The sequence below is a fragment of the Cuculus canorus genome, chromosome 4 (assembly GCF_017976375.1).
Source record: "Cuculus canorus isolate bCucCan1 chromosome 4, bCucCan1.pri, whole genome shotgun sequence".
Classification (NCBI taxonomy): Eukaryota; Metazoa; Chordata; class Aves; order Cuculiformes; family Cuculidae; genus Cuculus; species Cuculus canorus.
The window spans coordinates 30,206,420-30,231,755 of NC_071404.1; the positions used below are offsets into that span (position 1 = coordinate 30,206,420).

The window sequence follows — 25,336 nt, forward strand, 5'->3', positions numbered from 1 at the left end:
CTAAGTTACATGAATAAAAACCAATATGCTATTTAAGTATAACAAGCTTGAGCCTAAGAATTAGAAGAGCACATCCAGCTTCTGTAAGAAGCCATGAATGAGCCGAAAGGGAAAACTCTACCACAGATAACTTCAGATACTGAGGAGTATGTGCCTCTGGGAACTTTACCCACACACATGCAGAGTAGGAACAGCCAAAATTTTTGAAGATACACCCATGTCTGATGCAAAAGGCCCCTCGCGTATGCAATTATCCTGAGGTGGTGGGTTCCTCTGGTCCCCAGGCTGCACCTGCCCTCTGAGGACTCCTGTTGCGTGGAGGCGACTTCACTTTCTGTCTATAAAGAGGTAATATTCCCCTTACCACAAAAAAACAACCACAAAGTGTACTAGCAGCGGTAAGAGCCATAAGGCTATCTAATTCCTTTTATAAACTCTAGTAACTCTTTTATCCACTGACGAAAAGAACTGGCAACTCTTTCTTTCTGCAAACTGCCTTTACTGGGATTTCTTTGCGTTTCCTCTCCAATTCTCCCTCCCCCCCGGGCGGGTGCCCCGACAGCATCTCTGCCGCCGGTCCCATCCCAGCGCCAGGAGCATCCCTCGGGGAGCATCCCTCCGGGAGGGCGGAGGGCGGGCGGGAGGCGTGGAGATGCGCAGCCCGGCCTCTCCCCTTCTCGGCGGCCGCCCCGGGACTGCCCGGGCGCGGGGCGCCGCGGGGGCGCTGCCGGCGATGCCTCCCCCGCGGCCGGGGAGCGCTGCTCGCCGCTGAGCGGCTCCGCGGGGGGCGGACATGTCCTCGCTGGTGAAGGAGGACCTGGCCAAGAGGCTGTTCGGGCCCCGGCGGCAGCGGCTGCACGAGTTCATCGAGGTGGAGAGCTCGGGCGCCGAGCGCTGCTACCTGTGCGCCGCAGGTGCGGGGGGATGCGCGGGTATCCGCGGGGCGACGGCGGGCGTGGGGCTGCGGGGGTTCCCGGGGGTGCGAGGGCGCAGGGTCGGGGCAGATGGTGCATGGAGATACGAGGGTGCGTGCGGGTGTGAGGATGCGGTACCCGGGAGCGTGAGGGGCCGGGAAAGATGGGTGCATGGGAATGCGAGGGTGCGGGTACCCACGTGTGTGAGGGCACGGGGCCGGGAAAGATGGGAGCGTGAGGATGCGAGGGTGCGTGGGGAAGCGAGGCTGCAGGGGGATGCGGGGGTGTTTGTACGCGGGTGTGCGAGGGCACGGGGTCGGGGCAGAAATGTAAGTGGGGAAGCGAGAGTGCGTGAGGATGCGGGGGTGCGCGTACACGTGTGTGCGAGGGCGTGGGGCACATGGGGGCGTGGGGATGCGAGGGTACCCGGGTGTGCAAGGGCACTGGGTCGGGCGGGATGACGCGGTGGGGATGGGGGTGCGTGAGGATGTGAGGGCGCTGGAACCCGGGTGTACGATGGTGTGCGGTAGATGGGTGCGTGAGGATGCGAGGGTGCATGGGGATACGAAGGCCTGGAGCAGGGGCACATGGGTGCGTGGGGATGCGAAGGTGCGGCTACCCATGTGTGCGAGGATGCTGGGCCGGGGCGGGATGGGAGCGTGAGGATGCGAGAGTGTGTGAGATGGCGAGGGTACCCGGGTGTGCGAGGACGCGGGCCCGGGGCAGATGGTTATGTGGGGATGCGAGGGTGCGGGTACCTGGGTGTGCAAAAGCACGGGACTGGGCAGATGGGTGGGTGGGGATGCGCGGGCGCTGGTACCCGGGAGTGCGCGCGTCCGGGGCAGACGTGTGTGTGAGGCTGCAAGGGCACATGGGGATGCGAGGGTGCGTAGGGCTGCAAAGGCGCGGAGTCGGGGCGGACTGGAGTGTGGGGATGCGAGTGTGAGTGAGGATGCGAGGGTGCGGGTACACACGCGGGGCCGGGAAATATGAGTGCGTGAGGATGCGAGGGTGTGTGGGGATGCGGAGGTGTGGGTACCCGGGTGTGCAAAGGGCCGGGGCAGATGGGTGTGTGGGGATGCAAGGATGCGGGTGCCGGGGTGTGTTAGGGCGCAGGGTCGGGGTAGATGGATGTGTAGGATGCGATGGCACGTGGGGACATGGGGGTGCGTGTGGATGCGCGGGTGCGGTACCCGTGGGTGCGAGGCGGGATGCGGGAGCGCCCGCTGCAGCCCGGTCCCTTGTCGCTCTGCCCGCCGCCTCCTGAAAAGGCGTTTCGTCGCGTTTGGGATTGATGCGGGCGTGAGCTTTACTGTCAGCGGAGAAACGTGCCGCTTAGGCACCAGCCTGCGGCATTCGGGACGGGGCAGCGCCGTGCGAGCCGAACCCCGTCAAAGAGCAGTCGTTTAATATAATTCTAATTAGTTTTTCCGTAAGAAAGCGTAAAAATACACTAACGTTGCAGGCCACATTTGTAATTTTTAGAGCTTATGTGCTTTCCCTAGTCTTGGTGTAATGTCCTACATCTTGCCCTAATCACTTTGGTAACAATAAACTAGACTTGCGTTTTAAATAAATTACATATTTGAGTTAGTCATTAGCAAGAACTGTGAATAAAGCGAGATTGCTGTGAGCCATTAACCTGTCCAGCTCTTTACTAAATCTGATTTCAAGTGTATCTGTTTCACAACGTTTTTAGAACAAAGTTTCAGAAAACTTGTTTGTTTTTTATTTCACAACACTGAAAGAAACTCAAAAGGATAGATGCTGTCAACCCTGCGTAGCTAGTTTGAAGTAAATGCTTCTTGCAGTCTGTTTCCTCTTCAGGTTCAGAATATATGTAGCAAGTAGAAATAATCTGTGTACTTGAGACATCCCATCCAATATGGGATGATGTCAGACACATTCTGCGATCATTATCTTTCTAAAGATAATGAAGTCTTTAGACTATTTAATTTGTTTTACAGATAACTGGAAATACTGAGCAAGCTATGCTTCTTGTGGTTGTGTAATTTTAGTATAACAGGCTTTGTATTTTAGCACTGTAAAAATAGTTTTAAAAAATGGATTCCTGAACATCATAGAGCTTCCAAAAGCACAGAAATACTAACCTGATTCATAGTTTATAGAACTATCTGGTAGAAATATGTTTAGTTGCACGTGGTTGATCTAAACATTCACTGTTATGAAACATTCAAAGAGGAGAAATAACATTATGGACTGCTAAAAATCTTTACTAAAAACTTCTTTCTAAGGTAGAAGACAAAAAGTCATTAAAGAAAGCCTCTAATCAGCTTAACTGGGAAGTCTCTGAAGACATAAAAGAAAATTTATATAGAGTATTAAGAGTGGGATCTCTCCAGTATCGAATATTACACTCTCTTAATATATTCATAGTCAAGTAAGTGGTGAGTAGAGTGGAAACCTGATTCTGAAGGATGGGTAGCATCCAGCTGCCAGCAGCTACTGTAATCTGCTACGATTCTGTAGGAGCAAAACACATTATCTAAAACCTTATCCCTACTATGCAACCTGAGTATATGTTGATTTCAGGTTACCATAACAAAACAGAACAAAAAAACATCAAATCAGACAAACTGTATGCAAAATTTTATTAGTATATGCCTTTTGAAATCTATATTATAACAAAATCTTAGTGTGGATAACTGAACAATCTTACTTTTGTGCCATACACCCAACATTATTTCCCTTCCTTTTCACAACGGCAAGTCCCAGTTCTTGTATGAAGGCAATAGTATACTTTGACTAAATGCTGTACAAACCCTGAAAGAATGTAGAGCTGGAATGCAACCACATTCACTGAATTTTCATGACCCAGTATTGGTGTGCCTGAGAAGAACGGCAGGGATAAGATTGTGTTATCCAACAGAGACTCAGAAGAAGCTGTTCAGTCCTTGGAAGACCCTAAGAAATAGTTTGTGCTCTATAAAGGCATTGCCATAGTCATGCTCCCCCCCAGAAAGCTTTTAGAGTTTAGTAGAATGATGTGGTAGAACTGAGCTCATCTTCTACATAAAAAATTAAATTGTCCTTAACTCTGTTAACCAAGTGCAAGAACAAGCAACGCAGGGAAAAAAGGCAGATAAGAAAATTTTTTTTTTTTTTTCAGTTGAAAATAGTCCACCCAGATTTCCCCACCAGGCACGACACGCTCCTGGTTTTATTATTCCTAACAAAACTGTGGTCTGTCTTTACAATGTAAGATTTCTGCTTGCGCATGAGGCATAGAGAAGTGGCAGTGTGTGGGACCTGGGAGCCACTACAACATCCCCTTGGATTCCTGACAGGAATGGGTGGCTTTTGCACTTGGGCTTGTTTCTTTTTGTTTTAACTCTGAGAGAGACAACATACTCCTTCACAAGCACACAAACAAACAAAATGGGAGAAACTGGAAGTATGAAGAGAACTATCTAAGATTAGCCTACTAGATATGCTTCCAAATGAAAACCACTGTAAATTCTCCATAGAAGATAAGATAGTGATGATCCTTTGGTTAAAAATCCTTGAGTGACCCTGACAGATAGGATGAGGAAAAAAAGCAACGGCGATTTGCATTTCCCAGGCCATAGGCTGAGAGAAATTATAGTCACTTTATGTATTTTCAACTGCATTTATGTATTTTCTCTTTGCAGTGGAAAGAAGGTGCATTTCCAGCATATATCCTTTGTCTTTATTTAATAATCATTAACAGATGAAAAGTAAGAGACGTTTTTACAGGAATAAAATAAAATAAGTCAAGTTTCAAAATGGGTTTTCAAAAATTCAGGCAGTATTTAGAAATAAAAGAACTTTTGCTCCTGCATCTGCAGCCTCGAGCTATGATGTCGGGATGCTCCTGCCAGAGGTAGGTAACATTTTGCCCTTACCTTAGGCTACAGGATGGCTTGGGGAAGTGGCTCGCCCTGTGTCTGTCATGCTAGATGTACTGGAGATTGTTCAGGCTTCAGTGCTTTTCACACTCATCACTGTTTTACAGAAACCCAGTCTCCTGCACAGCACGCACTGTTATCAATTAGAAATGTTATTTATTGCAAAAACTGTCTTTTTCCTCTTTTTACTCTCATTTCCTGCCAAAGTCGAAAAATAGTACTTTCTGCAAAGATAGCACTGGGCACCTTGAAATGTTAAGAAATATTGTCAATGTTATTTTTGCTAAGTGGCCTACTTACATATTTTACAGGGAAATAAGAGTTTTGCTTTAAAAAAATAATGGCTTCATAGGAGGACTTCATCCACAGAACGGAAAATATAGCACAAGTCATATAAACACAGACTCTTGGTAGCAGTTTTACAATTTTCTGACTCCAGCACCCCAAAATATTCCCCCTTGAAGTAAGTGGGGTAAGTGGATTAGCCATACAGATCCAGTGCCAAAATTAGGCTTTGATTGAACTGCTAGTGAAGTCAGATAAAAGGCTTTTGCACAGACAAGATTCTCTTTTGACATGATGAGTAAGGTAAATCCTGAATCTGACAGGTTTCAGAGATTGAGAACATGCTGCTATTTGTGCTACCTGGGCAAAATAAAACAATGAAGTCTGGTATAGCCCTGTACAGCCCTAACCATTACAGTTACCTATAACCATTTCAGTTATTATCTAAAATGTAGTTTGATTAAATCTTTTATTATTGGAACTTTGGGGAAGTACTTGCTTGCATATCTAAACTATTTTTTTCTTCAGTGACTAAAAGTGAAGAAGTAGTAATATGTATGGTTAAACACTGGCGAGTGGATCGAGAGGAGAAATATGAAATAGTTGAAAAGTGGTTTTTGAAAGATCTGGAAATGATTGATGGAAAAGAAGCAGACACTGTAAGTTATGTATTATTAAATACATATATTAGAGTATACTTTTCTTGTTTTGTAATTTAGGATATAAGTATTACAGTGCAATTAAAATGCATTATCTGAAAGAGGAACTTATGTAAAAAAAAACCAAAATAAATCTAACCTCCAAAGAATTTTTGGTTTATTGCATGTGAGAGGCTCCATACCGCATTTGCAGGGAGAGGAGGTAGGAGGGATGTTATAAATGTGCTCCACCTGCAGCTCCACAAGTTAATCCCATGAATTTTAATGTGTATTTGAAAACAAAATTTCCTTTAATATTGTTAAAGTATGAACCTCTTCTGTGTGACAATGTGTGACAACACCTCCATTGATTGCTGTCCCACCTCACGCAATTATGCCTCTTTCACATAGCTTAATTTCACGTTACTTGTATCAGTTCCATATTTGTGTATATGTGTGTAAATATGAAATAGCTTTGGTTAGATCTGGCTGACTTACTCCTAAAAAAAGTCCTAATCTGTCAAGTACAACTTCAAAGTAGTACTATACAGAACAACGCCAAAAGTAGAATTAAATCCTGTTTTACAAAAGCTAGAGGAATATACCAAGAAGAGTATCTTCCTGCCAGTATGACAAGGTACTTTAAGAGTTGTCTGTGCCTATGAAATGTTGTCCAGGAAAAAAATTACTGTTTTCCCTTTGGAAGTGCTTTCAAAGGAACATGAAATAGAATCCAGATTATATTATCCTAGTGAAAAAGAAACCAAGAACCCACAAGAAAGGTTGCAGAGCCTTGCTCCAAGGAAAATGACAAGCTCTGGTTGTTCTCCTTCTGTTTGAAACTAGGAACTTGGGAGATGCAGGAGGTGAGCTCAGGTTCAGAGTATCCCTGCATCCTGGGAACTCCTCACAGTTTTGGCCCTAGGGGGAAAAAAGCCAAAACTAATAATACTTTAGGTCCCCTCTCCAAGTTATCTTCCTTATGGAGATGTTCCCAGCCAAGACAGCCAGAGGATTTCCTTATCCCTTGCCTGCAAGAATGACTTTAGCTTTTTTCTGAGGTGTTGTGCTAAAATATCCTTCGGAGATGATTCAGCCTTCCACAATTGGGACGATCAAAATCTGTCTCATTTTTGGTTAAAGAAAAGCCTAAATTAACATCAAACTCATAATATCGTGTGATTAACATTGCTATAAATATTCCTAGTAGTTATTCATATCCATAAAGTTTGACAGAACTTGGCTGCTTCTAGCATTAATTGTGCCAAAGAGCCATAAAGCACAGAGAATTACAATTTAGGCAGGACAGGCAATCAATATTCCTCTTTTGACAGGCACCTATAGTTATAGTCCAAGGCAAGTGCTTTTCATACAGTGTGTTTTAGGCAACACAACAAATTGGTTCATCTCAAAACAAGATCGTATAATCCCAATAAAGTGCAGCCTATTGCTTGGGCAAACTCAAAGTTTTGCTAATTATAAACTGCTACTTTGTAAAGTTTTAAAAGACCCTTTAGTATGAATAACAGAAATTAGACCCCATCAAACTGAGAAAAAGCCCTGAAGGTAGCTGGGCAGGGAACAACAGATTGCTGTTCCATAATCTGTAACGTGTGTAATACTTACATTCTCTCCCCATTTATTGTAGGATAATCCACATTTTGATATGCACTTCCATGAAGTCTACCATCTGGAAGCATATAGTTGTGCATCTAAATACACATTTGCTCGGACGCTGAACAAACTGAATGAAACGTACCTTAAGAAGGACTTGAAGATTGTCAACTTTGATGACACCTACCTAAATGATGACTCAATCTGGTCATCCAACAATAGGGATTGCTTAGTACTGATGAGGATATGCTTCTATGCTTCTAACCTTTTATGTCTCTCCCTGTGCCCTTTGTCCTAAAGATGCATTTTCTAATGTTAAGGTGACTGGTTGACCTTCGCTGACCAGTATTTCATAAATCATCTGATCAAAAAGAGAGTGAGTGATACAGTATCTGCTTTTTAATTTTACATATAAATGAAAACTGTAATATATACTTTTTAGATAAACAATTGACCATTCCTTTATACATATTAGGAAGGCCTTATGTGGGTAAATACCTACAAATACATGAGACTTTCAACATGGGACCAGTAATTCTCCTGATCAGTGCTGATTGCTTATGTAAGTAGAAGTAGCATTTGTTCATATCATATGTTCATGGAGGTATAAGTTATCTTTCACTAATAGCTGGAAATATTTTTAAAGCTTTAGGACCAGTAACAGGTAATTTTTATACTCTCGAAGCAGAAAAAAGAACGCAACCAAATGAGTTCTGTACAAGAATGACACACATTTCCATTTTAACTCCATTAAAGAGATTACACCTGCATTATTACTAGAATAAAATCCTCATCCTTATCAATTGGGCTTTTGCATTCAGGTACCATGGGACCAATTTTTCAGCTATGGAGTTATAATTATTTTTCCCTCAGAACACCTCATACTCCCTTTGGTCTCTCCATTACTTGTCTTACAGTCTTAGAAACAGATAATGAATGTTCTTAAGCAAAATTGCTTTATTTATCAGACCTTTCAGAATTTTTTTTCCTTTATATCATTAACATAATCTTTCTTGTACTTTATTGTTTATGTATACAAACAGGCTAAGTCAATGAACAAAAAATGTTTGTTCATGTCTCTTCTCTACCTCTGGACCAGGAGTTAACAAAATACTATATAAACAGCAGTTGTTGGCTACTACAATTACTTTGTAGACAAGTGACAGACATTTCAAAATTCATAAAATTATGAGAGTAATTTTCACCAGTTTCTAGCTATGCGTCAGCATAGTCAGTGCACTACTTAAATGCATATTAGTTACATTTAACATGGGGTGGAGTCTCCTAGGTGGTCTGGAAGATCTCATCCATAACAAAAAATCAGGGCTGGACTTGTGACAGTATCACATTACAGTAAAAGCAAGTGGATAAATTAAAGCTGTATTGAGCAAGAGCTGAAGAGGAACAGTGTTGACAATAAGAAGCACATTGATATTGCCCAGCGTCAGTCAGCTAAGCTACTTGGCTGCTCTTCCCACAGTCAATAAAGAAATGCCAACCCATAAGGTCAACAAGAGAACCTTCTGGACAGAATGTCCTGCAGGAGAAAATTTGCTTTCTATTTTGGCAGCCAAGAGAGAACAGGGAGACCAGCTATAGACCAGCTACATACCTAAAGCTATGGATGTAAACAGCTCCTAGGAAATCGCAATCTGGTTATTCTCATCTCTTGGCACCTGCCATCTGTAAAAGTGGATAGCTGCACAAGGATACTGTGATTTGTGCTTCACTGCTGTCTGTCACATGAACTCCCACCTTTGAAAACATTTGCATAAACGTACTTTGGATTCAAAATTGAAATAACATCAAATAAAAAAGAAAAAATTTGAAAAACTGCATAAAATGTGCAGCTTTCTTATTTACTTTTTAAATGTTCTCCTATTGCTTGTCCCTAGGAAAGGCCATAGCTTTGAGAAGCTAATCTTCAGAAGCAATATATTTATTCTCGGCAGATGTTGTAAGTTGCATTCATTCTAACCCAAATCTTAGTGATTATGTCTATCTTGACAGTTTTGAAGGCAGTTTTGTGGGTAACGCAAATCTTCTGGAATTTGTAAGGACTTAAGTTTTACATCTATCACCTAAATAGAGAGAAGGGCTGTTTTTATGGTAATTGAAATGCAGTTGTTCTTTTCAGAATGCCTTTAGGATAACCCAGTGCAAGTATGGGTGCTGCAACATTTGATCCAAAGCTACAAGTATTTGCCCAACATCCAGGTTCCACAAAACCATCTTAAGTAGCAAGTATAACTCAGACTACTGTTATCTATGATACACTGCCTTGTTTGAATGTGTATTACTAATTACAGAGGTCACCACGTTTTCTGTAATGTTTACAAATACATTGCTTAATAGGTACATGGAAATATGTTCTGCGTGGAAAAGCTCCCAACATCAACCTTGCAATTGTAATAAAAATACAGAGCCTCTAAAAGAAGCACTTGAGAGCATTCTTTTGGAATAAAGTACAGACAAAGTGAATTCCTGATGAATAATTGCCTGTACCATGTTAGAAACTGATAAGATAAAAATTACTAATGTTCAACCATCTTTAATGGACTTGAATCAGTAGTTTGTATCTTTCTGTTCTTGAACTTTATAAACATTAAATTGACTGTATTAGAAAATAAATAAGCCTGCATTTTATATGGAATAATATGCAATTAAAATCCGTTTGGCATTTCTTCTGTCTGATAACCTAATATTTCAGATATTCTTCAATAAGTGATCAGATTAAACAGACTATTGTAACTAGAATAGAATAGAATTTTTCATTTGGAAGAGACCTTCAACAATTATCTAGTCCAACTGCCTGACTGCATTGGGGTCAAAAATTAAAGCATGTTGTTAAGGGCATTGTTCAAATGTCTCTTGAACATTGACAGGTTTGGGGCATTGACCACCTCTCCAGGAATGCTGTTCCAGTGTTTGACCACTCTCTTGATAAAGAAATGTTTCTTAATGTCCAGTTTAAACCTCCCCTGGCATAGCCTTAAACCATTCATATGTGTCCTGTTGCTGGATAATAGGGAGAAGAGCTCAGCACCTCCATCGCCACTTCCCCTCCTCAGGAAGCTGTAAAGAGCAGTGAACTTCCTTTTACCCAAACCAGACAAGCCCAAAGTCTTCAGCTGCTCCTCACAGGACATGCCTTCCAGCCCTTTCACCAACTTTGTTGCCCTCCTCTGGACACATTCAAGGACCTTCACATCCCTCTTAAACTGTGAGGCCACATCAACACCAAATACAGCGGGATTATCAAAAGGAAAAATACTTGAAAAAATCTTTGCGAATCTAATCTAGGGACTCTGTACATTTATACAGTTCTTTCTAAGAGGTCAAATACCAAGACACTGTGTTATTACTAGACTGACTTGATCGCACTACGGAAGGTCTTTGTCCAGAGGTGCGGGAGACTGTCACTTAGAGGTTTGTATAGCACAGCTACACCACAGGAGACAGAGAATAAACTAAATTATAAACGGAAATACCTGACAGGCTCAATAGCCCATCTTTCAATTAATGCAGAATTGTTTCCTACATTGCATTTCCTGACACTGGATATACAGAATGTAGTTTAAAATACAATATCTGGGGATTTGTCTGCTTCTCCTGGAAGACTTCTCCAAAGTGGAACAGGGAGAAACTTACAGGAGCAAAGAATATCACAAATGCACTTGCAGCATTCTCACCGAAGGTTTCAACTAAATACGGAGTAAATTAATGCTCAACATTGTGGATATAAAGTGGATTTTCTTCCGAATGCAGGAATTTTTATCAGCCATACCTGTTCCAGGGAAAAGAAAAAATATGGCAGCCTGAAAATGAAGAAGAGTGATAAAGAGCAAACAAAAGTTGATGCTCACTTGAGAGGCAGAGAGAGAACAGAGGCGGTCATGAAAGACAGATGATATTCTTTTCCTAGGTGTATTTTTTTTAAACTCTTTAACCTACACCAGAATTAAGATCCCGGGATACCTACGACAAAGGAACTTGAGAATATTCTGTATGCAGCATTTATCAATACCATATTTGTCCTACTCTATACTTAAAAAATACATTTCCTGCAGCTCGATGCCATAAAAAGCATTTAACATCATCATTCAGATAAGATAGTTCTATATCAAAAGAACATCGGTGAAGTTCCACTGGAGTTCATAGGCTTAAGGTAATTTTCACTGCCTAAGGGCCATGACTTTATGTTCAAAACAGAAGAGTTTTTTTCCTATGTGTTTATCTTTCATTGTTAACTAATCTTTTCATGCATCTTAAATTAAGCAAATAGAAATCAATGCAGAATTGAAAAAAAAAAATTAGAAGTGAAAGAGAGCGGGGAGGGAAGCCTGTTCTGGACTTTCAGCATATAAATCTATCTTCCAGAAAAATGAAGGATTGCATGGCATAATTTGCAATATGCGATTTAAGAATATTTCATCATGACTTGAAGTCAGTATTGGAAAATCAAAGCCCTTTCTGAAGAGCAACTGTGGGAAGCTACGTAGGAGAGAATGGCACTGTGCATCTGTTGAGGTGGTCTCATGTCAGTTTTGACATAGAATCTTAGAATGGTTTGAGTTGGAAGGGACCTTAAAGATCATCCAGTTCCATGCCCCTGCCATGGGCAGGGACATCTCTCATTAGATCAGGCTGCCCAAGGCCCCATCCAGCCTGGCCTTGAACGCTTCCAGGAAGAAGGCATCCACAGCTTCCCTGGGCAACCTGTTCCGCTGTAACCACATTTAAGCATTAACCAACTGTTTTCTTTTTCACCCTGATGCAGAATTAACAGCTAAAGACAGGAAACTAGAAGGGTTTTGGCTAATAGCTTTATGAAACCTTGTCCAATCTTTTATGGCTCTCTTGTCCAGTCTTTATCTAGCCAGACAGTTACATTTTGTGGCTGAATTGAGAAATTACCAAACTGTAACTTCCTTTTTAACCTTGGCCCTCATGAATGATATATTACTGTATGAATACAGCATGTTGTATTGCAAGTCAGAAAATAGAAGTACCTTCAGCAAGGATCTATTGGTCAGTAACGTTTAATGCTTCCAGTCAAATGGAAAAGTGATACAGGAATGATGAAATCAATTCTACATGTTAAAAGTCCATGTTTTGGCAGTTAATAATAATAACTTGAAAAGGTATTTTTTTGTTCTTCCTGGTCGTGTCCTGGCTAATAAATTTTATCAACTATACCTTTAAGGCATATTGATATACTAATGTGAATAAATCACACAGTTCAAATAATCTGTAATGATTTCAGCCTTCCCTTAACTCTGCATGCAAGCCTTGAAGAAATACTACATTAATTAACATTAATAATGCTAAAAATGAGTGAAGTATAGAGATTGTGTGGACAACCTCTGTCACAGCAAAGTTTGAACTGGAAAATAGGTCCAGTTCTTACTGAATCCAGCAGTAGCTACAAGTGGCCAGATTTGGACATCATTTTTCATGTTTAGATTCCAAATTTGAAATGTCATGTACTTGATGTGTGGCCTCATCAATTCTGAGTACAGGGAGAGAATCACTTCCCTGGTCCTGACGGTCACACCGAAAAGCTTCCCCAAACAGTAAAGAGCTGGGCGTGAGGAGCTACGTGCAGCAGCTGAGAACGGTCAGGTCCATTCAGCTCTTGGGTAAAACCCTGTGGTGTGAATACGAGGCCTAAACCAGCAGGAACAGCGATGCAGACAGGATCTCTCTGTATCGCAGCCTGCGATGGGAAAGCTCCTGCCGTCAAAGACTTTGTAATAGAAGTCCGGGGAATTTTAGTTTGGACAGTAGGAAAAATTTCTTCACAGAAAGGGTTGTCAAGCACTGGCAGAGGCTGCCCAAGGTGGTGGTTGAGTCCCCATCCCTGGAGGTGTTTAAAAGGCGGGTAGATGAGGCGCTTAGGGGCATGATTTAGTAGTGGAGATTCAAAGGACAGAGCTTCCAAACCCCCTTGTGTTCACATTAGTGGGAGGGTAGGTGCGGCTGGGTAAGGATTCAGAAATAATGACTCAGTATCAACTCAGTATTAACTGGTCGTTATTAAGCAGGTATTCTTTATTTACAGCGCCGGGTGCGTGGGGGATCGCTCCTCCAAACACATACACCAAGCGAGAAAAATGTGTGTCTTTTATGTTACAGATCTATGCATATTCATTTCATCTCATGAAAATTTTTTACATATTCATTTTCTCAAGACATCATTAACATATCTCCACACCTTGTTGGAATGTGCAGTTGGTCCTTTGAGTGATTGTGAGGATCCCTCTTGGGGATCAAAAGATGAAGGCTTGAAGTCTTCCTCATTCGTTCGACCTCAGGGGCCGCTACAGCCCAAACTTGTAAAACAATGGTCCTTTTCTTTCAGCACAGCAATGTGGCTTCCCTACATCCTTATCTTATCTCACAGGATGTCTGGTTTTTGTGATGCCATGAAAAGCCAGACTGAATAATCAATTTGATTATTAAGTATTGTATTCTTCAATACAACGTCGGGCATGTGGGGGACCGCTCCACCTAATGTGCGTGTAAGTTCCAGTACAATTCACAAAGGCTACATGCAGTCAAAGCATACCTATTCATCACTTTTCCTGGAACAGGTGTGACTATTATAATCAGTTCCTGGAATTTCTTTACATAAGTTTCCTTCCCTTGGTGCACATACTCTGCCCTCTGGGGGTTTTCTTCAGGGATTTCTGGATGAAGGCTGAAGGTCTTTCTCACAGTTGAACTTTTCAACTCTCCTTCTTGTGCACCCTCTTACACTCCTTGGGCACCTCTTCAAGGTTGCATCTGGTCCTGGCTGGTTCTTCTTCCTCTTATCATTACACTACTCCTTGTTACCTGGCTTAATTAGATACAGCCACGTTCTTTCCCATTCTTTCTAACTGCAGCCTTGTTAAAATTCCTTATTTGAACATAAGCATCCAGGCACAGGCTAGCTAAAAGGGGTTATAGAAGCTAATCCTATATTTTAGTTTTAAAACCACAAAAACTATACATAATACTGAAATATGTAAAGGTTAGCTGGGGAGGGACTGTTTACAAAGGCTCGTAGTGAGTGATAGGATGAGTGGCAATGGGTATAAACTGGAAAGGGGCAGATTTAGATTGGACATAATTTCAGATAGGAATGATTGGACTCGATGACCTAAGAGGTCTTTTCCAACCTAGTGCTTCTATGATTCTATGATAAGGAAGAATTTCTTCACCATGAGAGTGGTGAGGCACTGGCACAGGTTGCCCAGGGAAGTTGTGGCTGCCCCATCCCTGGAGGTGTTCAAGGCCAGGCTGGATGGGGCCTTGGGCAACCTGATCCAGTGGGATGTCCCTGTGCATGGCAGGGGGTTGGAACTGGATGGGCTTTAAGGTCCCTTCCAACACGAACTATTCTATGATTTCTTTTTTCATTTGTAAAACTGGTTCTCTTTTAGATAAACATTTACTTTAGCCCAGAGCCTGTGTCGCTAAGAGACATACAAGCTTAGACAATCGCCATTTATGAACAGGTGCGGTTAGAGCTAATCTCGACAGCCTGTCCCAACCCAGTGACCCCAGCACACCGCCCCCGCCGCGGCAGCTCGAGACGCTGCAGCTCCCGCTGCGCTCGCGCCGCCGGCGTCACGTGGGCGGGCGCATCACGTGGGCGGAAGCGGGGGCTACGGCAGGAGCTGGAGGAGGGGGGTTTCCTTCCCGTTCTCGCAGCGCCCGGCGCTGAGGCGGCCCCGTTGCCTCCCGACCCTTCTCGCTGTAAGTATGTCCTCTGGGTTTTCCCGTTCAATTGTTGATCTAAAGGTTGATCGGCTGCTGGTGGATGAGAAGCTCGACACGATCCGGCGATGCGCGCTCGCAGCCCGTAAAGCCAACCTCTGTTGTGAGACCCCACCTGGAGTATTGTGTCCAGTTCTGGAATCCTCAACATAAGAAGGATATGGAGCTGTTGGAACGGGTCCAGAGGACGGCTACAAAGATGATCAGAGGGCTGGAGCACCTCCCGTACGAGGACATGCTGAGAGAGTTGGAGTTGTTCAGCCTGGAGAAGAGAAGGCTCAGAGGAGATCTTATAGTGACCTTCCAGTACCTGAAGGGGCTACAAAAAAGCTGAGAGACTGTTTACAAAGGCTTTTAGTGATAGGACTAGGGGGAACGGGTATAAACTGGAGAGGGGCAGGTTTAGACTAGACATAAGGAGGAATTTCTTCACCATGAGAGTGGTGAGGCACTGGCACAGGTTGCCCAGGGACGCTGTGGCTGCCCCATCCCTGGAGGTGTTCAAGGCCAGGTTGGATGGGGCCCTGGGCAGCCTGATCTGGTGGGAGGTATCCCTGCCCATGGCAGGGGGGTTGGAACTGGATGATCTTTAAGGCTCCTTCCAACCCTCAAATTCCACTTCACTAAGAATCTTTTTGTTCTCCATTAAATTATGCAGAAGGGTCATCCTAGTGTTCATAAATTATAGTTGTGTAACTGAAGCAGAACCATAGAATCATGAAATAGTTTGGGTTGGACGTTTCCTACTAGATCAGGCTGCCTTGCTGATAGTAAGCTCTATCTTGGACTTCTTCCTGAAGTGGGCTGGTCTTCTACCTATCAATGATTCTTGTCTAGATTATGATTCATTACGTTACCTGTAAAATTTAACTTCAAAAAACTGTAGTTGTTGTAAGTAGACGAGTAGTTCTTTTGTCTGTGTCTGTTAAATGTATTGTGACTTCTTAAAATCTTTCAGCTGAGAGAAAATGACTGCAATCAAGCATGCTTTACAGAGGGATATATTCACTCCCAATGATGAACGCTTGTTGAGTATTGTCAACGTGTGCAAAGCAGGCAAAAAGAAGAGGAACTGCTTTTTGTGTGCCACAGGTACATAGTAATACCATGTTCTAGTTCTTGTCTGCACCTTTTTTTTTTTATTCAGTTGCATTTGTTTTAGGTTTGTTTACCATATTTATTCTTGCTCATATAAAATATATAGAAAGCTTATGCTTCCATTATTGCTGCTATTAAAAAAGAAACAAACCCCTGTACTTTTATTCCCAGATCTCTAGTAATTCAAAATGAAAGAGTCAAAATTATTTGTGTGAGACTGGTAGGCTTTTGAAGCAGACTTTATATAGTACCTAAAAGGTGATTTAGTAGTCATTTAGTCAGACCTAAATAAAATGCAATAAAGAGTACTGGTTAGAGCCCAAGGCAGAGGGCTCTGGAGAGGCATAGTAACTGAACAGTGTTCTAATGTTTCTGTGAGTGTATGTATATTGTAGTAATGTCTCTTAAAAAAAAAATAGGTGTTTTGGATCAGTAGATTAGCTTGCTAAAAGAATTTATTTTTTTTTTTTATGACTGAGGAATCTCAGAGAATGTTTTCTTCTGACTGTAATCTCCAGTTACCTCTGTGTTTGGTCAGTTACATTGCCAGGGTCTGAGGTCTGCTGTGTCAAACGAATATCTGTAAATTGAGTTTGTTACTTCACAAGCTGTATGGAGTTGTATATCTTGTTGACTCTTAATCAGAGCTGTGGATATTGTGCATGAAAATGTTTCAAAGGGTCTCTTTTCATCAAATAAATATTACAAAATCTCCCCCCTGGATAATTCATTTCAGAAGTTGAAGTACAGCAGAAACAGATGTTAATTTGTGCATTTTGAAATTACTGTTTTACTTCATTTAACAGTGACAACGGAACGACCAGTGCAAGTAAATGTGGTAAAAGTAAAAAAATCTGACAAGGGAGATTTCTACAAAAGGCAGACTGCATGGGCACTTCGAGATCTTGCCGTTGTTGATGCCAAAGATGCTATTAAAGTATGTGTGACTTTTTCTGCTGTAACATCATTTTGGTTTAAAGTTAGAGTTAACTTCCCTGATACTGACTGCTTTAAAGCTTAAATAACATGTCAATTAGATATTACTATGATACATTCCTGTTAATTGGAAATTAGTATGATACGTTCCTGTGCTGCTTATGCCTGCATTGTCTTCCAGCCTTTCCAAGGATATAACCCTGGTAAACTGCGTAAGAATAGCCTAGATATGCTTGAATAGCAATATTCTGACTATCTGCCCTGTTTATGGTAGTGGTCTCTGAGTGACTGTACAGTGCTTATGCTAAGGACGAATACTTTTTTGTTTCTTTCAAGTGTTATGTAGATTTTTACTCCAAGCTTAGTTTTCCTTTTAAAAAAAATTGTGACCATCTGACTAATGACACTGAGCTGCATGTGGTGCTTTTTGTTAGGATACTTACATACTGCTGTTTAAGAATGTTTTAAGCTTTTGAAGGTGAGCTCTTATATCTGTTCTCTGAATCATGGCATTGGCCTTTTGTTTGAAAGCCTACATTAAGAAGGTGGTGTTCTTTTCCAGAGTAGTGTAATTTTGACTATTTATATCTATGTTGTCATAAACTTAACATGTACAAACAGGCAGAGGTGAAAATTCTTCATCACATGTCTGTTTACGTTCTGTTAACTGGTGATTTGGAAGAATGTTGCAGAAAACTATGGAACTGAAAATTATTTGGTTTGCTCCTCCCCAAATATAAGTTAAATATAAGTGTTATTTCAATTATCCACGTACTTATTGGCTGGATTTAGATTTTCCTCGCTGTTTCTAAATACCTTGTTGGAAAATGGCTTCTTTCAGGTTAAGGTTCCTTTTGAGGTTATACTGTCTTTCGGTGTTTTTTCTTGCAAAACTGAATTTGGTTAACTGTTTTTAGAAATGTGCTGAACCATATATACCACTCTAAAGAGGATTTTGAAATTTTCTTACAAAAAATAAGCACTGAATACTGAACTCTCTCATATTAAAAATTGGATAATTGAAGTTCATAGGTGTGTCATGTTTTGTTTTTCAAATGTAATCATGTGCAAGTCTTTTGGCACGAGCCTTTCTTGCACTGGTTGTCAGGCAGCACAAATTTTGTGTGGTGATATGCTTTATTTAGAAATTTATGGTAATTATATTTGTCAATGTAAGCTACAGAAAAAACCCAAAACTTTATTGCACTTACAGAAAATCCCATTTCCTGTTGTGTTCATGTGCAGCATGCTTCTACAAATAGAAGTGACAACATAGGTAATAAGTAGTGCAATAGTAGTTTTTGCAAACAGTACATAAATAAGAATTTAACTTTTATATGAGGCAATGACATTTTTCATCAAAAGGAGGCTCGACCTTGTGAATATGATCTTTAAACATAGAGTAACTGGTTACAGTCCATGCTGAATTTGTAAGTGGCTGTAGAAAGGAAAGCGCTTTATTCAATTGTTGTCAAAGCAATGTTCTCATAGGGCAATAAATTTAGTGGAGAATACTTCTGTAGTAGTTTCTTACATTTAAAATAACAAATGATCTTTTCTGTCCTGTTCAGTGCTATTAAATACTGTCATATCTATAAGATATATAAAGTGCTTGGAATTTTTTTCCCCCCCTGCTTTTCCCCGAGTCTCCTTGAATTGTTTACATTGTCAGCAATTCCAGCTACTGCTTTTAGGTTCAGAAGGCTAATGCATGGCAGACAGTGCTGTCAAATGTTCCCTGAAACTCTTACAGATCTGTGTATAATGTGTTATTGTTGCCTTATGTGGCTTGACAAAATACCGTCTCCACAATGTGGATTCTGTTTTTTTCACTTTCAGTGTTCTAGCACCTTCATTAAGGTGCGTCAGGGTACCAGTGTGGTGCATCACCTTAAGGTTGGCATCTGTTTAATTTTTATCCTGCCATCTCAATAATTAACAGAGCAAACAATCTCTGCTGTTCAGAGAGGCATTTGACTGTTGAGCCTGTAATATATCTTATCTTTTGCAGGAGAATCCTGAATTTGACTTGCATTTTGACAAAGTGTACAAATGGGTTGCGAGCAGCACAATGGAAAAGAACACCTTCATCTCATGTATCTGGAAACTCAATCAGAGATATCTTAGAAAGAAAATTGACTTTATTAATGTTAGTTCACAGCTTTTGGAAGGTAAATTTCCACAACTGTAAGTTACGCTTAAATTTTAGTAATTATTGATGTAGAACAGATATACCAAAGAAGAAACCCTAATACTGATTTGATTTTATTCTTTTATATATTCTAAGTATTCAGATAAACAAAGTGATTAGAAAACAGATTTTCTGTTAGAAAACCAAGAACCAAGACAGAATACTTCATTAATGAAATTCTAAATATTCATAAGCTTATTGTATTTTTAAGACATTCTAAGCTTTTTGTATTTCTAACATTTTTATTTTGTTCAAGAAACAATTCTACATGCAAGATCTGGTAGGTCAAAATGTGTAACAAATCTGGTTTTGTTTTCAGTTTCATTTCTCTTGAGTTAGTAAAATGCTTTAAAAAGTGACACTTCACTAGCATGCTAAATGTTGTACGAGATTTTATATGAGATTTCTATCTTCAAAACTGTGAAGCATGTGTTAAAATCTGCTGGACCCTATTACAGTATATGTGACTGGTTGCTAACAAGGCTTTGTGTCTTGTTCACTCATGCTGTATTAAATATTTTTATAGTCACGTTATCTTTTTAATAGCTAAATATTCTTAGTAAATCCTATTGAGTTAGCGTATCTCACGTTGAGTCTGTCAGAAGTGTTTGAACTGTTGATATTAAATACTAGACTGGATTATGCAGAAGAACATGAATTAGAAAATTTGAAACAAGGAGGATAGCATTTCTGTGTTTCAGTGTTGACTGAAATTTGGTTTTAACAAGCTTCTAACTTTCCAAGTTTGTGCAATGTTAAAACATTTAAACTTACTGCCACTAAAAAATAGACACACTGTTCATGCTTTGTCTAGCTAACATTCTCTGCTTGCTTTCCTCTGCTTTTCCATACCTTTTAATCCTTCAGAACTGCCTAAGGTTGCAGAAGGTGCGTAACACCTTTTTCTTTATTCTGCTTTGTAAGCACTTTTTCTGAAGTAATGTTTTTGGTTTTTTTGGTTTTGTTGTTGGTTTGGTTTTTTTTTCATTTGAATAGTGCTTTGGATAGCTAATCAAGTTGCTAGAGGTAAGAGATGTTTCAAATGTCCTAAACACTTTCCGGTGGGACTGCTTTATTGTTTGTCAGCCTTTAAATGGCTTGTTGAATTAAATTATCACTGCCATGAGAAGTCATAGTTCATGAAAGCATTGTTACATAGTTTTCACTTACTCAGTACTGATTTTCCTGCTGTGAAACATATGTTGAGCGTCAAGATATTTTTTTATTTATTCAGTGATACATTTCTTAGTAACTTTAATATGTTGCCGTTATGCTCTGTCTACCAAAAGAGTCTAACTTCTACTGATCTTTTGCTAACAAGTCCAGAGTAACACTCTGCTATGTTCTGATGTTAATTACCAGTGTGAGATGAATGAAGTGAGACAGTATGCAATAGAGGAATGTGGCTATTTGTATTTTGCTTAAGTTACATAATTTGGAAAACATCACTGTTGGTAACCAGTTCTCCAGATCTTAATGAAGCCCATGGAAGACCGAGAAGTGTACGTAGTTAGCAGGTGCTTGTTACAAAAGTCGTTTAAGGGATTCATTTACTTAAAGATAGTTGAACATACTTGAGTACTCTTAAAATACTTGTGACTTTCTGCACTTGATAAGCTATTTTATTCCCCCCCCTCTATGTAAGAATCTGTTCCAAGTGGAGAGAACCAAAGTGTAGCAGGAGGTGATGAAGAGGCTGTGGATGAATACCAGGAGTTAAATGCAAGAGAGGAACAGGATATTGAAATAATGATGGAAGGGTGTGAATATGCTATTTCTAATGCTGAAGCCTTTGCAGAGAAGTTGTCAAGAGAGCTACAAGTGCTGGATGGGGTAAATATTTCTTCTAATGTACAGTGTTAGTGTGTTGAGCTGTTTTCCTTGATACTGACTATGTAGTGTTCTTTTAAAAGGTAAATAACATGTTCTGCTGTGTATTTAAATGTGCATCTGCTCCTAAGCAAAGCTAAATGCCATTACCATATTTTAAGGATCTTCAACTTTGCTCTTTACCCTCCAGACTTTCTAGGGTGAGTTGCGGGCTTTCAAGTGAGGAATTGAGAAGAAAAAATGGAGGTGTTATGCATATACCTTTCTTGAAGGCAGGGATGCAGGGAGAGAGAAAGTAAATGTTCATGTCCATGGACTTGAACTCTTATGCCTAAAACACTGCTCCCAGTGTAATTAGGGAACCAGTTTAGTCTAATAGCGTTTCAGTATTGATTTATAACAGAGATAGCTGATCTTGCAACAGAAAATGTGACCTTATCACGTCAGCTGGTTTTCTGGAATTAAAAGTGTTCCAGTATAGCAGGGATTACTGTTTGGTTTTTTTGTTCTTTTTTTTTATTTTCTGTGCAGATCACTACTTTAATTCTAAGAACTTGAGCAAAGTTTTGGTTTTATGTATTTTCTTTATCATGAAGTGTCGTAGACTCAGGGACTGCTGTATGATAAGTGCTACAAGTTCAATATTGCTTTGTCTCTTCCATCAAGAGTTTTGGGAAGTGTTTATTTGACAGTAATGGTTTTGAGATATGAAAATGTCTCTTAAAATGTTATGGCTTAACTTTCTGTACAGGCAAATATCCAGTCGATTATGGCCTCTGAGAAACAGGTGAATATCTTAATGAAGTTGCTGGATGAAGCATTAAAGGAAGTTGACCAAATTGAGCTAAAGCTGAGCAGTTATGAAGAAATGTTGCAGAGTGTAAAAGAGCAAATGGATCAAATTTCGGAAAGCAACCACCTAATTCATCTCAGCAACACAAATAACGTGAAACTACTGTCAGAGATAGAATTCTTAGTGGTAAGAATTTTTATTATGTACACTATGGTTGTTCACATCAGGTATAAAATTCTTTTAGGTTGCTACTCTTTGGCAACCATATATGAAATTCATTTAAAGTAATGAGTTTAATTTTCTGCTTTATTATTGTACTAACTTCAATAAGTTTGGGGTTTTTTGTGATAGAATTGTATTTATTATTCTTGACTCAGCAACATAGCAGACTAATCTGCTTTTGGCTTATGGACAGTACTATCCATTATTTTGTAGAATCACATGGATTTGGCTAAAGGTCATATAAAGGCCCTTCAGGAAGGAGATCTGACGTCTTCTCGAGGCATTGAGGCCTGCACTAATGCAGCAGATGCTCTTCTGCAGTGTATGAATGTAGCTCTTCGTCCAGGTAATGTTTTTGTTAGACTGCAATCTAACATAAATTTTGTTATAGTTGTGTCTTTCTAACTAGTCTCAGATTTTTTTTCTGTAGATGAAGGGAACTGTGACCTCTGGTCCTATGGTTTGCACATACAATACATTACTATGTATTTTGTACTCTGTGAAGTTCTTTTTGATTTTAGGACATGATATGCTTCATGCAGTGAAACAGCAACAGCAGCGCTTTAGTGACTTGCGTGAGCAGTTTGCACGGAGACTTGCCAGTCATTTGAACAGCGTTTTTGTTCAGCAGGTATTATTTCTTACTATTTTATATTAAATGATTTGTTACAAACTCTTCCCGAGAAGAGAACCAAACCATCTAAATTTGGACATGCTCTGTGATGAATCAGTAAATGAATAGACTGCTAGAGGCACTTCAGGCAGAGGTACTACTAAGCATAGCAAAATATGGTTGCCTACGGAAGTCTCTTAAATTTTAAAAAACCCTCTATTTAGTGGGTTTGTTATATGAATCAAACACATCATGTGATGTGTAAGGATTTATTTTAATTGTAAAGCTTGATTTATTGAGGAGAAAAAGCATTGGCTGCTTTTTAAGGGTGTCAGAGCCCAAAAACTTTTGAGTTCTTGCTGTCTGAACTTCAAGGGCCATAAAAAAACCCAAACCATACAGAGTAAAATGTCTAAACCTTGATTTTTGAGCCTTAACTTTAAATATTTAGAAATCACTGCCCTAAGACTTGTGTCCTAAAGGCTAGATGTCTTTTTTAGCATCATTTTTTTTAATGTCTTTATTTTTTATCTCCAATTAGTTTTCTCAGACCCTCCTTCAACTCTATAACAGGTCCTACTCTCTTTCAGTACCAGTGAGTACATTGGGTTTGATACAAGCTTTTCTAACTAATTTTTTGAGCGCTTGACTTATCTAACTAGCAGTTGCATCTGTGGCTTTACAAAAAGACATTTATCCTTACCAATTGCAGAGCATCAGACTTATTCTCCTTCTCACTTCAATCATTTTTATAAGCCTTCATGCTTTATCTGTTTATAAGGTAACATTTCTGTGATCTGATCTCCAGAAATTGCTAAGAGACAGATTGAGATGTATGGTGGAGAATATTTTCAGGAAATTGTAATACGTATATGACTTTACTGATACTGCAGTTGTGTGAAATCGTAGTATTTGTAAATAAAAAAAACCCCAACTCTTATTTTACATATTGGCACAATCAAAGTTTTAGAAGTTTTCAGTTTTATGTATTAGATTGTATGTAGAAAATAGCATAGAGTTATGCTAGGTAATTGTATAGAAAATGGCATTTGAGAAGAGTACAAGCCTGGCTTTATGGCAACAATAAGTGCCTCCTGCATTTTCTTCACTTTGCAGAATTCCAGTTATACAGCATGTTAATGTTTTTGCCTTTAGTTTATGTTCTTAAGAAGGCACATTTCTCCTGTTAGTCTGTGCTTAGTTTTTCAAAATATAAAAACTATGTGTCTTACCCTCTAAATGAGCAAGTAGAAACTGTTGTGTAAGTCCTATGTAAGTGCAGTCACAAAGTGTAAATATTGGACTTGCGTACGAAAGCAGCTTAACAGAATGTCTTCTGATGTTTTGTTTAGACTGTTTTTATTTTTAAAAATGATAAGAGATTATTGCTATGTAATACTTACATGTATTAGATGCAGTACTTCTAAAGAGACTTTTTACTGCTATTGAGAATGCTATTGCCAATTTGCAATTATTTTTTATTTTTAAATGCTGCTACTCATAGTGGCCTCACCATTGTCTTTCATATAAACTCGCCCTCCATAAAGTTTTGGCCTGCTGTTAGCTGTGAAGTATTAGTCAGCAGGTAAAACAAATATGACCTTGCTGCAAGGTTAAGTAGGAAGAGCTCATTAACTGCAAGAGACAAGCCCCTGCAAATCCTTTCTGCTTGTTGTGTATTCCGGTTTATGGTACAGATTCAAGTGTTGGAGGTATAACAGTAGCATGACCGTGTTTTGTTAGTCTGATGAACAGAATATAGCAATTTCTCATTCTCATGTTTCTTGAGAAGTCTAACTGGAATACTTTTATCATCTGAAGAGTTGCATTATTTTTTCAGAATGTTTCTTTAGGAAAAAAGTTAAAGCACTTCAGAAAAAAATAAGGCAGGTAAAGATTTCTAAATTAAAATGGTAAATTAAAACGCGATGATGTGTAGGCAGCTGTTAATACAAGCAAGACACTCTGATTCAGAACTCGTTAGATAGAAAACTAAAGTTGCATTGACACTTCAGTCTAAATATATTATCTCAGAATGAGATTGTTGTTTTCTAAAAGTGAAGTGGTACAAATGTTAAGGTGCTTAATCTTTATGTAATAATGAGAATAAATTTTAGAAGTTTTATACTGAAATGCAACTTCGGCTTGCTGTTCATTGCAGTGTTAAAAACTGTTTGCAGTAACTGTTACTAACAGTTAATATGATTGTCTTTACTGTGTATTACCTAATAATATTTGATTAACCTTACTGTGTGTCTAAAACTTTAAAGACTTTTATGTTTTTCTTTTTTTAACAAGAAGGTTCAGTGTTCAATTAAAAGGCAGCTGGCCTTTCTGCCTTTGAAACGATGAAATAATTTGAGGCTTTGAAACTATGAAATAGTTGAATAACAAACTTGTATTACTATTTGGTAACAGTTAGTGTAAATGTATATTTAGTGAGAGAAAGCCGATTGGTTAGATGGAGAAGGTACACGTAGAAGCTCCATGATGTTTTGGCACAAACTGGAACAACACATAATTTAGGAACACCAGCATGATTAGT

General features: G+C 39.8%; 2 protein-coding genes across 6 annotated transcripts in view; both read left to right on the top strand.

Annotated features, from left to right (window-relative positions):
- The first annotated feature begins 688 nt into the window (after positions 1–688).
- EXOC1L (exocyst complex component 1 like) lies at positions 689–11,493 on the top strand. The gene is made up of 3 exons (XM_054064275.1): positions 689–914; positions 5,618–5,748; positions 7,376–11,493. The coding sequence occupies exons 1-3, from the start codon at positions 794–796 to the stop codon at positions 7,637–7,639; spliced, it is 516 nt and encodes a 171-aa protein (XP_053920250.1). The 5' UTR covers positions 689–793; the 3' UTR covers positions 7,640–11,493.
- Positions 11,494–15,004: 3,511 nt separating this feature from the next.
- EXOC1 (exocyst complex component 1) overlaps positions 15,005–25,336 on the top strand; it is a 29,517-nt gene continuing 19,185 nt past the window's right edge. For 2 of the 5 annotated variants that reach the window (XM_054065170.1, XM_054065172.1), the window contains exons 1-9: positions 15,194–15,211; positions 16,067–16,200; positions 17,013–17,143; positions 19,154–19,313; positions 20,979–21,166; positions 21,915–22,142; positions 22,392–22,524; positions 22,700–22,809; positions 23,333–23,386. In XM_054065170.1, coding sequence (XP_053921145.1) covers positions 16,077–16,200; positions 17,013–17,143; positions 19,154–19,313; positions 20,979–21,166; positions 21,915–22,142; positions 22,392–22,524; positions 22,700–22,809; positions 23,333–23,386 — 1,128 coding nt within the window. In that variant the 5' untranslated portion in view covers positions 15,194–15,211; positions 16,067–16,076. Of the gene's footprint in view, positions 15,088–15,193; positions 15,212–16,066; positions 16,201–17,012; positions 17,144–19,153; positions 19,314–20,978; positions 21,167–21,914; positions 22,143–22,391; positions 22,525–22,699; positions 22,810–23,332; positions 23,387–25,336 lie in introns of those variants that run through there. The other 3 variants (XM_054065173.1, XM_054065174.1, XM_054065171.1) reach the window with 2 other exon arrangements.

Excerpts from the sequence above, each read along its gene's own strand:
- EXOC1L (XM_054064275.1), top strand. The coding sequence starts at position 794 with ATGTCCTCGCTGGTGAAGGAGGACCTGGCCAAGAGGCTGTTCGGGCCC. Across the intron at positions 915-5,617 it reads CTGCTACCTGTGCGCCGCAG|TGACTAAAAGTGAAGAAGTA; the intron begins GTGCGGGGGGAT and ends TTTTTTCTTCAG. Across the intron at positions 5,749-7,375 it reads ATGGAAAAGAAGCAGACACT|GATAATCCACATTTTGATAT; the intron begins GTAAGTTATGTA and ends CATTTATTGTAG.